This window comes from Periplaneta americana, chromosome 2 (genome assembly GCF_040183065.1).
Source record: "Periplaneta americana isolate PAMFEO1 chromosome 2, P.americana_PAMFEO1_priV1, whole genome shotgun sequence".
NCBI lineage: Eukaryota > Metazoa > Arthropoda > Insecta > Blattodea > Blattidae > Periplaneta > Periplaneta americana.
This window is the reverse complement of record NC_091118.1, coordinates 7,042,239-7,058,230: the sequence shown is the minus strand read 5'-3', so window position 1 is coordinate 7,058,230 and position 15,992 is coordinate 7,042,239. Positions and strand designations below refer to the sequence as shown.

General features: G+C 36.1%; 1 protein-coding gene across 6 annotated transcripts in view; it reads left to right on the top strand.

Moving 5' to 3' along the window:
* Positions 1–15,992, top strand: part of LOC138712308 (meiosis-specific nuclear structural protein 1-like) — a 138,292-nt gene that overhangs the window by 54,593 nt on the left and 67,707 nt on the right. For 2 of the 6 annotated variants that reach the window (XM_069843968.1, XM_069843941.1), the window contains one exon: positions 3,688–3,753. In XM_069843968.1, the coding sequence (XP_069700069.1) occupies positions 3,688–3,753 (66 nt within the window). Of the gene's footprint in view, positions 1–3,341; positions 3,414–3,687; positions 3,754–4,341; positions 4,447–6,617; positions 6,687–6,921; positions 6,994–7,274; positions 7,341–9,940; positions 10,016–12,660; positions 12,751–13,031; positions 13,122–15,992 lie in introns of all 6 variants that reach the window. The other 4 variants (XM_069843986.1, XM_069843976.1, XM_069843949.1 and 1 more) reach the window with 4 other exon arrangements.

The following is a 15,992-nucleotide window of genomic DNA, read 5'->3' as shown; positions in this document are numbered from 1 at the left end:
TTAAGTCAACTTAGCCATTTGAAGTTTAAATCTAGCATTAGAGTGACGCTTGCCCATGAATGTTGAAGAAATGTTCGCACTGTTTGACTGCACATAGCGCGGTGTTCCCTGTGTTACACAGTCAAGGACAGCACTAGACGCAGCAATCACGCTCTAAATTGATCGTGATTAAGTCTCACATGTTTTTCTGATCAGAAGCTGATCACCTTATTTCTCTAACATGAACATTATTTAAACTCGATATGCAATAAATCTTTTCGTATTCTCTTGAATTTTTTTATAAACATTTTAAATTGATCTGCAGGGAAGCATTAATTGACATTATAGTTTTTATGCTCGACCATGCCGAAATGTAGTAATTATACACCTGGTAGCAGCCCTTTGATGCACTTCATTAAAGTATACCTATTCATTAAAGCTCAGGTGTTCCACCAATCAGAAAATACCATTGTAGCAATATGAAAGCGCAAGTATCGATTATTCTCGCATATGCAATCGAAAGACAACTAGCTCTGTTACTATAATAATTAGCGTTAATTGTAAATAATATTCAAATAAATTCAATTTGTCATCTCGTTTTTCAATGTGTAAATCAATTTCAAGGTTACATCAAGATTAATGTTTATTTTACTCTCTAGATTATATCAAGGTCAATGTCGACATTGGTTTCTCGGAAAAAATCAATACTTTCCCGTCTGCGCACATCTCACAACTGACGAGGTATTGCACAAGGTCAGTTCCGCTCCTCAGTCAGATAAGAATAACATGAATACTTATGAATAATTTCAAGTTAGAAATACGGTCGAGCATAAAAAGTCGCTTGCGCTCGTTTCATAAACATACTCGCGTCTTAAATTACTACCATTATAGGCTCGTTGCATAATGTACTATTTCAATCCTCTAGCATATTTATTTCACGATGTGTTGTCAATGCTGTCATTAAAACTTGTTCTGTAGTACAATGTTATAATTGCGAGAAAACAATAGGCCATGTCTGCTCCGAACATAAGAAAAATTATTCAGTATTTGTAAGGTAGTCAATAAACATCATTAAATACAATCCCACAGAATAAGAATTTAGATCTGTTTGTGGCTACCCACCTATGCATGGGAACGAATCTAACCTAGCCATGTCACCGTGATATTCTGAAACTAACAGGCTAAAGTACCTAGGCATGCAGATGAGTACGATAACTTCTGTCACAGTTGTGCACAGCTGAAGCTGTATTTGAGCGAAGGGAAGCTCTTGCCAGGAAGCTGCGTCCTTCACAGCCAAAATCCCACTCATTCCTTGCACATTCATTGCAGCCTGAAGCCAATATGAACTAGAGTTACGTTTCTCTGCAAGGTCACAAATTAATACAAATTATATTTAAAGATAATTAATTAATTAATTAATGATTGTTCTGCAATTATGGATTCGTATTTCTTATTTGGGCTGTGCAGGATGGCGAAATCCATTTCAATCGTCGAGCTGAAGGATGTAGTCAAGACACTGGAGGAGGAAATCCTGCCTCTCTTGGAAGGGGTGAAGAACCTCAATGAGGTGCAGGACGGGATATCCTCAATCGACTTGGAAACAGGGAAGGAGGACAAAAGAGCGGAGAAGAACAAGGAATCTGAGGGAATGGGAGTTGTGAACACGAAGGAGAAGGAACTGCTAAACAAACAGGAAGAACTCATAAAAGTGTACAAACAATTAGAAAAGGTAAGAGATCGTCAGTTGTCTGTAGTTACCATAGTTACAGCTAGGAGAACGTAAATTAATCACGATTGTTTAGAGCAGTTGTTAAGGATTCTTTCAAGACTTTTATTTGTAAGCACGCTATATTCCCATCAGAAAGTGAGTGACCTGGAAAGGTAAAGAGAAGGCATGACCACATCTGTAGTCATTGAATCTTCGAAATCCATCCACACCACAAACGGGACTGACGCCTGATGCGAATTGAATTGCGTTATTTCCTGTTCGAATGAAAGTGAGAAATTAAATAAATTTACAAATATATACGCAATTATTTATTAATTAATTATGAATTACTCCATAAAGCTTGTCTACATATTTTCTATTACTTATATGAGTTTATTTCTTTCTTGTATTTCCTAAAATGATATTTATATATCAGGATCATTTTCATTGTTCTGATTGACGTGAACATAGATGGACAATGGGATTACTACCAAAATTATTTTCGTGTATAATCTATCCTATATTTTTAATTTGCTTGGAGTGATTTATTAAATAATGTATTCAAGACTAATGTAGTAATATATTAGTTAGAGGAATTATTCTTTGACTGAAAACGGATGCTCCCTGGACCAAATCATCCCATTTTAATTATTTAGATACAACAACATTTAAAAACATATTAAAAGAATTATCCTTGCGCAGAATGTATGCTCCTTGGACAAACTTGATCGTGTTGTAATTAATTAAATGCAATTGGAACTTAGGACCATATTAAAACAATTATTAATCTTGCACCAAATTCCGATGCGCCCTGGACCAAGTGACAATATTTTAATAAGTTCGTAGTTTTTTCTGGTATTTTATATGGTTGTTAGTACGTCATCATATAAGAACTCGCACTCAAAGGGATGAAGGTCATTGTTTTAGATGGCCCATAAGCCACGAGTCGTGCTAAAGATGTTGCTTTGCTAATTATTCAGTATGCACTTTTGTGTACTGTACGGAACTGTTACCTAATAAGTATATAACTTTGCCAAAGCTCACATCGTGTCTCTCTCTGCTTTTATAGAGTGGCGAGTTAAAATTTTTAGTTTATTTTCAAAGATATAAGTACTTTTATCCTTTGGCATGTGGTATGGGAAGATACCGATGTTTCATCCTGTAGTGGTCCATATTTGCAAAAGTTTAAAGTCCTCCCATGATACATACCGGTACTCAAATAGGCCATACCGGTACTCATTTTATAGTAGGTTTCTTTTAATTTGGTTATTGTGTGTGTAATAGTTCATAATCAGACTTATTTCTGTCAAACTGAAACCTAACTGAGTGGCAGCTAGTTTGACCCCGCCTTTGTTACAGTTACAGGACGAAAAAGTCAAAGAGCTGACACAGGAACACGAGGAGGAGAAAAAGTCGTGGCTACAAGAGGAAGAAGTAAGTGATGAGCCTTCACCATGGTTACACTTATCAGAACAATCCTGAGCTCCTTTCATTCAAAAAGTAGTTGTGGTTGTGATGTTGGTGCTTTTAACACTGCATAATCATCAGCATCATCATTATGATAGTTGTCACTTTGCCTCCATGAAATCTTGTACTTATACTCAAACTATCACCACGCTGATCTTCCGCTGAAGCAGTTTTTTTTTTGTTGCAGTTTAAAGAAAGAAAGCTGGAAAGGCTGGAATATGATTTGATAGAGTACGAGTATCGGCTGCAATGCAAAATAGTAAGTGATGAACTGTTGGCATGCTTACATTTACCAGAGTTATTCCTTGAGATCCAGTTAGCGATTAAGTTATATAATTAAGTAGAATTAGTTTTATTGCATAGTGATGTGTGACAGAGATGCTCTTATTTGAAATATAGGCTACTATATTATCATTATTACCAATATAACCATCTCTATCTTAGTCATCATGGTTCCCTGGTTTCCTTTTACAATCTTATGCTTCTAGACAATGTAACTTGGCTTCCTCTGAATCAGTTCTTTTTGATTACAGTGTATAGAGGAAGATCTGGTAAATCTCAGAGATGAACTGGAAGAGAAGCGGCGCCAGCAAGTAGCGGTAAGTGATAAATTGTTACCATGGTTACAGTTAAAAGAGGGTTTCTGTTGATTTCTTTCACCCATTGAGCACACAGTTTTTCGTGCGAGGTAGATGAACTCCACTTTCATTTTCCGATAATTTTTTTCATCATCGTCATTGTAGTTGTTGTCCCTGTGTATCCTCTGAATCAATGAGGAAGAAAATGAGGGGGAAAAGCTAAAAGAAACAAGAGTGCTGTCCTAGCTTATAGCACTTGTACCAGAATATTTGGAGATTTAATAAATTTCATTAGCAACGGAAGAAGTGCAAACAACACATCTCTGAGGAACGTTAAGTCGGCAGGAATTTTGTTCTTCATTCGTGCGTCTTGGTTGTGATAGAAAGAGAGAAGTGAATAGATCCAAGCTATGATTTCCTACAACTATTGCTAACGGATCTTTGAAAAAGCACAGAGTGCAGGTATTAAATTCCAGTCAATAATAATAATAATAATAATAATAATAATAATAATAATAATAATAATAATAATAATATTGGCAGTCATGTATTCAAGATGTCACACATCCACCTGAGCTTCCTCTGACCCATATTTGTTCTTAATTATAGAGTAAAGACAAAGAACTTCGACTCCTGAGGACAGAACTGAAGGGAAAGAAGGAGGAATTGAAGAAGCTGGCAGAAGAGCTGGAAGCTGAGCGTCAGAAGGAAGCAGTAAGTGTGAGCTGTTGCCATGGTTACAGTTAACTTACTAGATGATTTTCAATAACGAAAGGACACAACTGTCACAACTCAGATTGCGAGCTGGAGGACGAACTTCATTTCAGTTTCAACTCTTCTACTGCTACTACGACTACAATAATCCTGTTCCTAATTGGTGATTATTGTTTCCTTCCCTTTAATACAACAAGTAATCTCCTATTTGTGATACGCCATTCCCATCTAAACTAACCTCTTGTACTCCCACGAAGTCTATTCTATATCTATCCAGTTCTATTACTACTAATGTTACCCCTCCTGTTCTATATAGACTTGTAACGTTCCAAGTACCAAATCTCAAAACCTTATTCCTTTGCTGTGGTCGTGCCAGAGAATCAGTCCCATTCCGAGGCTTATTTTGAGGATTTGTATGCTACTACCAGTATTATTACTGCTACTTCTACTACCAGTGTTACTAGTAATAGTACATTTAACTTATAACAGTACTACAACTAGGCTACTTCTATTACTGTATTACTAATGTAACTACTGCACACATAACTGCTCTTACCGCTACTGTTATTACTACTGACATTACTGCAGTTATTGTTACTGTTACTGCTACTGACAATACTGCTGTTATTGTTACTATTATTACTACCGACATTCCTACAGTTATTGTTACTATTATTACTACCGACATTACTGCAGTTATTGTTACTATTATTACTACCGACATTACTGCAGTTATTGTTACTATTATTGCTGTTGACATTACTGCAGTTACTGTCATTACTACCGACATTACTGCAGTTATTGATACTATTATTACTACCGACATTACTGCAGTTACTGTTACTATAATTACTACTAACAATACTTCAGTTATTGTTACTGTTATTACTACTGACATTACTGCAGTTACTGTTAATGTTACTAGTAGGCCTACTGTCATTACTGCTCTTGTTACTGTTACTACTACCGACATTACTGCAGTTATTGTTACTGTTACTACTACTACTAATATTACTGGAGTTGTTGTTACTGTTACTAGTACTGACATTACTGCAGTTATTCTTACTGTTACTACTACTAATAACATTACTGGAGTTGTTGTTACTGTTACTAGTACTGACATTACTGCAGTTATTGTTACCGTTACTACAACTGATATTACTGTAGTCATTGCTATATTAGTACTACCGACATTACTGCAGTTATTGTTACTATTATTACTGTTGACATTACTGCAGTTACTGTCATTACTACCGACATTACTGCAGTTATTGTTACTATTATTACTACCGACATTACTGCAGTTACTGTTACTATAATTACTAGTAACAATACTTCAGTTATTGTTACTGTTATTACTACTGACATTACTGCTTTATTGTTAATGTTACTAGTACTGTCATTACTGCTCTTGTTACTGTTACTACTACCGACATTACTGCAGTTATTGTTACTGTTACTACTACTACTAATATTACTGGAGTTGTTGTTACTGTTACTACTACCGACATTACTGCAGTTATTGTTACTGTTACTACTACTAACATTACTGGAGTTGTTGTTACTGTTACTAGTACTGACATTACTGCAGTTGTTACTATTACTGCAACTGACTTTACTGGAGTTGTTACTGTTACTAGTACTGACATTATTGCAGTTATTGTTACTGTTACTACTACTACTAACATTACTGGAGTTGTTACTGTTACTAGTACTGACATTACTGAAGTTATTGTTACTGTTACTACTACTACTAACATTACTGGAGTTGTTACTGTTACTAGTACTGACATTACTGCAGTTATTGTTACTGTTACTACTACTAACATTACTGGAGTTGTTACTGTTACTAGTACTGACATTACTGCAGTTGTTACTATTACTACAACTGACTTTACTGTAGTTACTGTTACTACTACTGATATTACCGTAGTCATTGCTGTATTAGTACTACCGATATTAATGTTGTTCACACTGTTAACTACTAGCGACACTATTTATCGCTACTGTTTGTGCAGATTTCATTAATATATTTGTCGCTATAGTTACATTTATTTTATGCATGCATTTTTGTAATAGGCTTACTTACATTTGTTCATTGTGTTATTCTGTCCTATTCACTATCGCAAACCTGTCCAGTAAAACTGCAACCTGCCTTGTTACACTTACAGAACCAAGAAATCAACAAGCTGAGACTGGAACACGAGGAGGAGAGAAAGTTGTGGATCAAGGAGGAAGAAGTAAGTGACGAGCTGTTAGCATGGTTACACTTATCAGAGGCATTCCTGAGCCCCATTCATTCAATGCGTAGTTGTGGTTGTGGTGTTGATGCTTTTAACACTGCATAATCATCAGCATCATCATCATCATCATCATCATCATCATAGTTGTCACTTTGCCTTCATAAAATCTTGTGCTTCTACTCAAACTATCACCATGCAGAGGTTCCGCTGAAGCAGTTTGTTTTTGTTACAGTTTATGGAAAGAAAGCTGGAAATTGTGAAGGAGGATTTGATAGAGTGCGAGTACCGACTGCAATGCAAAATAGTAAGTGATGAAGTGTTGCCATGGTTACGTTAAAAAAAGAGCTATTCCTTGAGATCCAGTCAGTAATTAAGTTACATAATTAAGTAGAATTAGTTTTATTGCATAGTAGTGTGTGATAGAGGTGATCTTATTTGAAATATAGGCTACTATATCATTATTATTACCAAAATCACCATCACCATCTGTATCGTAGTTATCATTGTTCCCTGTTTCTTGTTACACCATCATGCTTTTATACAATGTAACTTAACTTCCTCTGAGTCAGTTCGTTTTGATTGCAGTGTGTAGAGGAAGATCTGGCAAATCTCAGAGATGAACTGGAAGAGAAGGGACGCCAGCAGGAAGCGGTAAGTGATGAGCTGTTACAATGGTTACAGTTAGGGGAGGGTTTCCGTTGATTGCGTTCAGTGACTGCACGTATAGTTTTGTGTGCTGAGTTGATGAACGTGAACTCCATTTCCTGCATTATTTTCATCATCGTAGTTATAGATCTTTTTCTGTATTATTCCCATGAATAATTGAGGAAGAAAAAGTAAATTCGTCTTTTATCCCACAGACTACTGAACATTTAGGACATGCTAAGGGTAAAGCTGTAATAATACTAATAATAATAATAATAATAATAATAATAATAATAATAGTAATAATAATAGTAGTAGTAATAATAATAATAATAATAGTAATAATAATAATAATAACAATAATAGTAATAATAATAATATTAGTAATAATAATAATAATAATAATAATAATAATAAATTACTTGCTTACAAATGGCTTTTTAAGGAACCCGAAGGTTCATTGCCGCCCTCACATAAGCCCGCCATCGGTCTCTATCCTGTGCAATATTAATCCAGTCTCTATCATCATATCCCACCTCCCTCAAATCCATTTTAATATTATCCTCCCATCTACGTCTCGGTCTCCCCTTAGGTATTTTTCCCTCCGACCTCCCAACTAACACTCTATATGCATTTCTGTATTCGCCCATACGTGCTACATGCCCTGCCCATCTCAATCGTCTGGATTTAATGTCCCTAATTATGTCAGGTGGAGAATACAATTAGTGCATTTCTGCATTGTGTAACTTTCTCCATTCTTTATGCCAAATATTTTCCTAAGGACCTTATTCTCAAACACCCTTAATCTCTGTTCCTCTCTCAAAGGGACAGTCCAAAATTCACAACCATACAGAACAACCGGTAATATAACTGTTTTATAAATTCTTACTTTCATATTTTTTAGCAGCAGACTAGATGACAAAAGCTTGTCAACCGAATAATAACAGGATTTCCCATATTTATTCTGTGTTTAATTTCCTCCCGAGTGTCATTTATATTTGTTACTGTTGCTCCAAGATATTTGAACTTCTCCACCTCTTCGAAGGATAAATGTCTGATTTTTATATTTCCATTTCGTACAATATTATGGTCGCGAGACATAATCATATACTTTGTCTTTTCGGGATTTATTTTCAAAATTATCGCTTCACTTGCTTCAAGTAAAATTTCTGTCTTTTCCCTAATATTGTTAGTGGATTTTCTCCTAACATATTCATGTCATCCGCATAACTGATGTAACCCGTTCAATTCCAAACCCTATTATCCTGAACTCTCCTAATTTGGAAATATAATTACAAAATATAGCCTCCTCGTTTCTTGCAATATTAATAAGCAGTTTATCATGACTGAGAATTATTTATTTACTGTATAACTTACATAGAAAGCGAAGTACAACTACTTACTATGAACGCCGTTTGCGCAGTTACCTGACAAAGAATCGGACAGTGTAAATTCGTCATTAATCCCCACAGACTGGTGGACATCTAGGACATGCTAAGGGTGGAGCTGTAATAATAATAATAATAATAATAATAATAATAATAATAATAATAATAATAATAATAATACACTTATAACAGAAAAAGCAATAATACTTTATTATTTTTGTAGACTTAAGTCAGTAAAACATCCTCTTGGACACCAGGAAAGGAAGAAAAATCTCCAGTGAGCTGGAGGACATTCAGGAAAGTCTTTTGACGTGAGAAGCTACTTCGTGATGTTTTCAGTGTAAGTTGTACTGATGCAAATAAGCCTACCAATGTCACTTGTACTGCTAGTGATATTCCATCCCTAGTACTGTCACCTGTACTGCTGCTGTTACTACTATTGATATTACTGCCGTTAATACTGCTTCTTGTACTGCTAATGTTATTACTACTGAATCAATCATTACTGCTACTGTCACTGTTACTACTACTGACCTTACTGCCACTGTTACTTGTAGTGCTACTGTTACTACTAATATTACTCCCATTGCTGATAATTCTAAGGCTCATTATGGAAATCCATGTCATCACGACAATGCCTTAACACTTTAGGAATACGTGAAGAAATGCATAGGCAGATGGCAGTGTCAATTTAGTCTCATTTACATTTTCTGGAAAAAATTGTACCTTCGTTGGAAAAGTTCTTTGGTGTTGATATGAGGATGGAGAACCACGCCTTGAATCGAATCCAGTGCCGGAAATATACGTGATTATAAAGTAGAATCCTACTTAAGGACGATAGTCTGCCTACTTGAAGTGCCTGGGTGGTCTGCTGATACAGGTGAACTGAGCTGAGTCTTACATGAAAACCTCTGTCTAAAATTAAACGTTGGTAGCTGTTGTCTGTATTCCGAATGATGTAGCTACCATATCAGTGGCAAACTGGCGATATTCCTAAAGTTTAACAACCAATTCTCTCATGTTTACCTGCGTTAAGTATATACGGTATATGTCCATGATAATTGCAAATATTACCTAGAAATAATTTAACAACCCGTTCGTCCGAACCGGCAGAATATCACCACTGAGCAATCAGTTTCTTTCTTTCATGAAATTCGCTGTTTGAAATCAACGTCACCTAACTGAGGTTTCTGTAACACAGAATTATTTTTATTACAGAGATACGAGAAAGAGTTGCAAATCCTCAGAAACGATTTGGAAACAGAGCGAGGGATGAGGCGCCAGATGGAAGCAGTAAGTGTGAGCAGTTACCATGGTTACTGATACGAGAGGGCTTACGAGCTCTAATCAGTTATAGCATAGGCTATTTGTGTTCAGCAAAGCTGCATATCAAATAATAATAATAATAATAATAATAATAATAATAATAATAATAATAATAATAATAATAATAATAATACTTACAAATGGCTTTTAAGGAACCAGAAGGTTCATTGCCGCCCTCACATAAGCCCGCCATCGGTCCCTATCCTGTGCAAGATTAATCCAGTCTCTATCATCATACCCCACCTCCCTCAAATCCATTATAATATTATCCTCCCATCTACGTCTCGGCCTCCCTAAAGGTCTTTTTCCCTCCGGTCTCCCAACTAACACTCTATATGCATTTCTGGATTCGCCCATACGTGCTACATGCCCTGCCCATCTCAAACGTCTGGATTTAATGTTCCTAATTATGTCAGGTGAAGAATACAATGCGTGCAGTTCTGTGTTGTGTAACTTTCTCCATTCTCCTGTAACTTCATCCCGCTTAGCCCCAAATATTTTCCTAAGCACCTTATTCTCAAACACCCTTAACCTATGTTCCTCTCTCAGAGTGAGAGTCCAAGTTTCACAACCATACAGAAGAATCGGTAATATAACTGTTTTATAAATTCTAACTTTCAGATTTTTGGACAGCAGACTGGATGATAAGAGCTTCTCAACAGAATAATAACAGGCATTTCCCATATTTATTCTGCGTTTAATTTCCTCCCGAGTATCATTTATATTTGTTACCGTTGCTCCAAGATATTTGAATTTTTCCACCTCTTCGAAGGGTAAATCTCCAATTTTTATATTTCCATTTCGTACAATATTCTGGTCACGAGACATAATCATATACTTTGTCTTTTCGGGATTTACTTCCAAACCGATCGCTTTACTTGCTTCAAGTAAAATTTCCGTGTTTTCCCTAATCGTTTGTGGATTTTCTCCTAACATATTCACGTCATCCGCATAGACAAGAAGCTGATGTAACCCGTTCAATTCCAAACCCTGCCTGTTATCCTGAACTTTCCTAATGGCATATTCTAGAGCGAAGTTAAAAAGTAAAGGTGATAGTGCATCTCCCTGCTTTAACCCGCAGTGAATTGGAAAAGCATCAGATAGGAACTGACCTATACGGACTCTGCTGTATTTTTCACTGAGACACATTTTAATTAATCGAACTAGTTTCTTGGGAATACCAAATTCAATAAGAATATCATATAATACTTCCCTCTTAACCGAGTCATATGCCTTTTTGAAATCTATGAATAATTGATGCACTGTACCCTTATACTCCCATTTTTTCTCCATCATCCGTCGAATACAAAAAATCTGATCAATAGTCGATCTATTACGCCGAAAACCGCACTGATGATCCCCAATAATTTCATCTACGTACGGAGTTAATCTTCTCAAAAGAATATTGGACAAAATTTTGTACGACGTCAACAAAAGTGATATTCCTCGAAAGTTACCACAGTTGGTTTTGTCCCCCTTTTTAAAAATAGGTACAATTATGGACTCCTTCCATTGTTCTGGTACAATTTCCTTTTCCCAAATAGCAAGTACAAGTTTATAAATTTCGCTATATAATGCACTTCCACCCTCTTGTATTAATTCTGCTGGAATTTGATCGATACACTGGAGACTTGTACTTTTTCAGATTTTCTATCGCAATTTCGACTTCTGAAAGCGTGGGTTCGGGTATAAATGGCTCAGCAGTTTGTATTTCAATTTCTTCCCGATCATTTCTATTTGGCCTATGTACATTTGGTAGTTGCGCAAAATAGTTTTTCCATCTGTTTAGGATTGATGGAGAGTCTGCAAGCAAGTCACCATTCTCATCCTTGATCACGTTTACCCTTGGCTGATATCCGTTCTCAAATTCCTTTATACCCTTATATAAATCTCGAATGTTTTTATTCTTACTATTTGTTTCTATCTCATTAAATTTTTCCTTCACGTAACCTCTCTTTTTGTTCCTAAGTGTACGACTTGCTTCCCGTCTTTCATTGAAATAATTATCTCTCTTCTCCTCAACTGGATCCTGTAAGAATTTCAATTTTGCCTGTTTCCTTCTTTCTACTACCATGCAACAATCTTCATCAAACCTCGGTTTCTTTTTCTTAGTTTCATAATAATCTATTCTCTGCTCAGCTGCAATTTTGATACTATCTCTGATATTTTCCCACACGCTATTAACATCTAATTCTTTCTCAACTTCGTCGGAATTTTCTAAAGTGGCAAACCTATTCAAAATTTCGACCTGATAATTTTGCTTAGCTTCCTCGTCCTTTAATTTCAAAATATTGAATTTAGTAATATTAACTTGTTGCTCTACTCGCTTGGCTACTGATAATCTTTCTCTTAATTCTCCAATCACCAAATAATGGTCAGAATTACAGTCTGCACCCCTAAAAGTTCGAATATCTTCTATACTAGTATGTCTCCGTTTATCTATCAAGATAAATAATAATAATAATAATAATAATAATAATAATAGTAATAATAATAATAATAATAATCAATGATATCATTATCATTATAATCAGCATGGCAATCATGTTTCTAGTCAAGTTACCACACATCCACCTGAGCTTCCTCTGAACCAGATTTGTTTTTAATTATAGAGTAAAGAGGAAGAACTTCCACTCCTGAGGACAGAACTTGAAGCGAAGGAGGAGGAATTGAAGAAGATGACAGAGCGCCAGAAGGAAGCAGTAAGTGTGAGCTGTTGCCATGGTTACAGATACGAGGGGGTTTACGAGCTCTATTCAGTTACTGCATAGGGTATTTCTGTGTTCAGCATAGCTGCATATCAAATAATAATAATAATAATAATAATAATAATAATAATAATAATAATAATAATAATAATAATAATAATAATAATCAACGATATCATCATTATCATTATAATGAGCATGGTAATCATGTTTCTAGTCAAGTTACCACACATCCACCTGAGCTTCCTCTGAACCAGATTTGTTTTCAATTACAGAGTAAAGAGGAAGAACTTGAACTCCCGAGAGCAGAACTGGAAGAAAAGGAGGAGGAATTGAAGAAGATGCGCGAGGGCCAGAAGACAGCAGTAAGTGTGAGCTGTTACCATGGTTACAGTTACTGAGCAATGATTGATACAAACTGTTACAACACAGATTGCGACCAGCCGCAGTTGACGGGCAAATTTAATTTCAGTTTTCAGACTAGAACTGCTACCACCACAACTATCACTATTACTGTCACTGTTATTACCACTGTTACACGGTTGCACTTCACATTAATTTTTATTTTGTTAGTGCAAACTCAGAGTAAAAATTTCGACAATATTCGTCTCTCAGAAGCTGCATACTTCATACACGATAAACCCGTTAATTTATAACTGCAAAGTAGACAACAGGTAGCATACGGCAAATCTTTGCACAAACACTTCAGAAAGAGATTAAGATGTGAGGACAGTCACGCGATCTACCCATATCGAAAGTTGAAACAATGCAAAACCCTTAGTAAGTTTGTCAACTCGTCTTCCTAGCATATGAAATACATACTTTTCTGGAATTCGCCCACCTCATCCCTTAGCCATGGCTACAATATGTGCATGTGAGAGAGTAACTTTTCTTCCCTTTCTAACATTTTGTAACCCGATTACAATAAGTGCCAGTCTGCAGTTCAGTTGCAGTTTCTTTACTGAGTTTCTAGATGAAACTAGTCTGTTTAGTTTGCTAAAGAAAAAAAATCAGATTTCTGTGGCCTATGAAAAAAGTGAAAACTCCATTATGTCATAGACCTATGAGAATTTGAGAAGTAAACCAGGTGAAACGTTTGGATTTAAATTGAACGATCGTGGAGAAGTGTTTGACAGAAAAAAAAATGTCGTGTTTAGTGATGCAGAAAGCATTGTTACTCAACATAGAGCGGCACTTAATTCGGAACATGTGAATGCACTCACATGTTTAAAATCATGGATGAAGCAGTATTAACTAGGTGAGCCTTCATACTTTTTTATTTTGTTTATCTAAAAAATTCCCGAAGAAACTGACACAATAAATTACAAGCCTACATAATAAATATGTTAGTAAATAATTAAAATAGTATTGTTTTGTAATACAACGATACAGTATGTACATATATATATGCGTACTACATTTTATACTTATGCTTATCATCAAACACAAATTAATTTAACAATAATTTTGTATTACAGTAGGCTATATTAAATTTTTTTTCAAACCGATCAAAACTCGATTAATCGATTAAATTCAAATCGTTAATGGATTAAATACATATTTCAACCGATTGACAGGACTAATTAAAATTGTCTATGTTCTGTTATCTTCCTCTGCCCTAAATTTCTCTCCCGTTCACCATTTCTTCCAGTGCATCCTTCAGTAGGCAGTTTCTTCTCAGCCAGTGACCCAGCCAATTCCTTTTCCTCTTTCTGATCAGTTTCAGCATCATTCTTTCTTCACCCACTCTTTCCAACACAGCCTCATTCTTATTCTGTCTGTCCATTTCACACGCCCCATTCTTCTCCATATCCACATTTCAAATCTTTCTATTCGCTCCTCTTTAGTTCGTCGTAATGTCCATGTTTCTGCCCAACAAAGTTCGAAACTCCACACAAAGCACTTCACTAGGGTCTTCTTTATTTCTTTTTGCAGAGTCCCCCAGCTCATGTTACTGCTTATAGCACACCGCAAGTATTGAAGCTGTCCACTTGCTCTACCGTCTCAGTTCGTTTTCGCATGTAGGCAGGGCTGCATATTTCAATGACTCTTTCCTGACTATCATGTAAAATGTGAACCATTAGAACGCAACTATCTCGAAACAAATTCCATATCCATCTCTGACTGTGATAATTGTTTTGAAATTCTTCCTGAAAATACTCAATTAGCTGTTGTTTAAAATTGTGTAGGCCTAAACTCAACTGCATGTCCACAGACACAAACTCAGGACTTGTTACATCATGCGGTGTGAAGTTACATTTTTCTCGAGTTCTTTCATGTTTATCCTTCACGTTTCTTTTGTGGTGTGATTTCGACCAGAAATAAAGTTTGCTTGTATGTAAATGCGTCGATTTTATCTGTATGTTAACAGTTTGGCCATGCAAACTAATAGCCTATTTAAAGTGTTTAATTGTCACCAGGGAAGGCCAATTTACGAAGCCAAGGATAATAATTGGAATATAGATTGCCATATTCGGATTTCTTGTCTTTCAAGTAGGCTTCACTTTAGTAGGTTATTTTACGACGCTTTATCAACATCTTAGGCTATTTAGCGTCTGAATGAGATGAAGGTGATAATGCCGGTGAAATGAGTCCGGGGTCCAACACCGAAAGGTACCCAGCATTTGCTCATATTGGGTTGAGGGAAAACCCCGGAAAAAATCTCAACCAGGTAATTTGCCCCGACCGGGAATCGAACCCGAGTCACCTGGTTTCGCGGATAGACGCGCTAACCGTTACTCCACAGGTGTGGAATTCAAGTAGGCCTACATTAGAAGTATATTGTATTCACAGGTTTTGAGTAAAATTATGATTTTTTTTTTTTTTTTTCGTTTTTACAGGAGTTTGTATTTTCGAATAAGGTTAACTACCCTATTGCTATGGTAAATGGGTGTCGGAAACAAATTCTTGCCCAAAAGTTGGTCTCGCCTTTAAGAAGTTTTTTTATTAGGTTATTTTACGACGCTTTATCAACATCTTCGGTTATTTAGCGTCTGAATGAGATGAAGGTGATGATGCCGGTGAAATGAATCCGGGGTCCAGCACCGAAAGTTACCCTGCATTTGCTTATATTGGGTTGAGGGAAAACCCCGGATAAAATCTCAACCAGGTAACTTGCCCCGACCGGGAACCGAACCCGGGCCACCTGGTTTCGCGACCAGACGCGTTTAAGAAGTTCTGGACTCATTGGTCTAGATTGGGCCATTTATTTTCGGCCTTTTCATGACAATCTGAAT